A 1,488-nucleotide genomic window follows, 5' to 3' on the forward strand; every position below is an offset into this window, starting at 1 on the left:
GCACGTCTCGAACTCGGCCGCGGGGTGGGTGGCGGCGATCACGCAGTCCAGGCTGCGGTGGCTCCACTCCTCCTCGTCCGCGATGCCCGCCAGGCTCCGCGGGCACGGCGAGCTCATCACGTGGAGCGAGCTCACGGGCGCGCGCAGCGCCAGGCAGCCGGCCGCGGGGATCGTGCAGGGGACTGCGAGGAGGGGGCAAAGTTGGACAAGAATAGGGTTGGATGGAAGCCGTGGGAAGATTACGGAAAACCTCCGGAAAAAACGGAAAATTTCCAGGAAAGAAATCAATCGCGTAACAGGTTTCCGTTCCGAGCTACACACTACTCAACTCATCCCACCATTGGGAAAATGTTAGCTCTTATAAAAAAGACATGTTAGCACGATTAATTATACGAATAATTCTCAATTATGCATACAAAATGCACCTGCAGTTAAGCAACCGACAAGGTCATCACAGTCATCACCCCACCCGCCTGACGGACTTGAAATGCCTACTGGCTCTACAGTGGATGAGACAGTCAGTGGGCGTGCTGAAAAATCGAAACAAGGAGGGGGGGGGGGCACGATTCCTTCTGGTAAAGCCAGTCTTGGGGACTGTCTAAAAACTGATGACTGTGTCGACGATGACACGAGCGTGAACCTGAGGCATAGCAGCTGGCCATTTCTGCAAGTAAAGTGTGAGGTAGTACTCACCAGAGGGAGAGGAGAAGGCGAGCGCCGTCGTGACAGAGAGCACTCGAAGGGAGGCGATCATCTCGGGTTGGACGTCGCGCAGCATCTGGTCCAGCGACCTGGCCGGGCCCTCGAACCACCACTGCAGCACGAGCGAGCGCAGGTTGGGCAGCCCGCGCAGCACGGCCGTCAGGCTCAGGTCGCCGGAGTTCGAGGAGCCGTCCAGCACCAGGCAGAGCCGCGTGAGGCCGCAGAGCGCGCCCGCCCCCAAGGCGCCGCCGACGGCCTCCACGTTGCAGCGGAGCACCCTGATCTCCAGGTGCCGCAGGGGGTGCGTCCACGAGCTCAAGGCCGCCGCCAGCTGAGGAGGGCAGAGACTGAGTATAGCGCAAGGTGACCGGTTCGCCAGAGCGGTACTTCAATTTTAACAAAAATCAGTGTCCACCCTCCAAAAACAATCGGAAAACGCAATTAAAAAACAATTTCAAAAACCAGAAAAAAATAAGAAAAACACAGAAAAATTGGTGTACACTTGAATTTACAGTGAAGTACCCCTCGGATGATTCACCCCATGCTGGTGGATCGGACTAAATCGACGGGAAGTGATAGCGTTACCTCGTTTTCCTCGGCAGGTCCCTCGTCCTCCGTTTCGATGATGAGGGTGAGCTTCTCCATGTACTGCATCCCCTTGAGTATCTCGACCACGCCCGGGAAGAACCACACCTTGACCTCGCGCAGCCGGCGACTGCAATCAAAAGACAAGGGGTGCTCGAGCACAGGCGGTAGGGGCGCAAAAGCAAGTCACAAGTAAGTAGT

General features: G+C 56.7%; 1 protein-coding gene across 1 annotated transcript; it reads right to left on the minus strand.

The window, feature by feature from the left end:
• Positions 1 to 4: 4 nt before the first annotated feature.
• LOC113208733 (uncharacterized) lies at positions 5 to 1,417 on the minus strand (the record flags this gene model as incomplete). Its single annotated transcript, XM_052275832.1, has 3 exons — positions 5 to 182; positions 694 to 1,033; positions 1,288 to 1,417. Coding segments are annotated over 3 exons (648 nt in total), but the record flags the coding sequence as incomplete, so codon positions are not given.
• Positions 1,418 to 1,488: the final 71 nt, after the last annotated feature.

Source organism: Frankliniella occidentalis, unplaced genomic scaffold, assembly GCF_000697945.3.
Source record: "Frankliniella occidentalis isolate FOCC.00 unplaced genomic scaffold, Focc_3.1 Scaffold997, whole genome shotgun sequence".
NCBI lineage: Eukaryota > Metazoa > Arthropoda > Insecta > Thysanoptera > Thripidae > Frankliniella > Frankliniella occidentalis.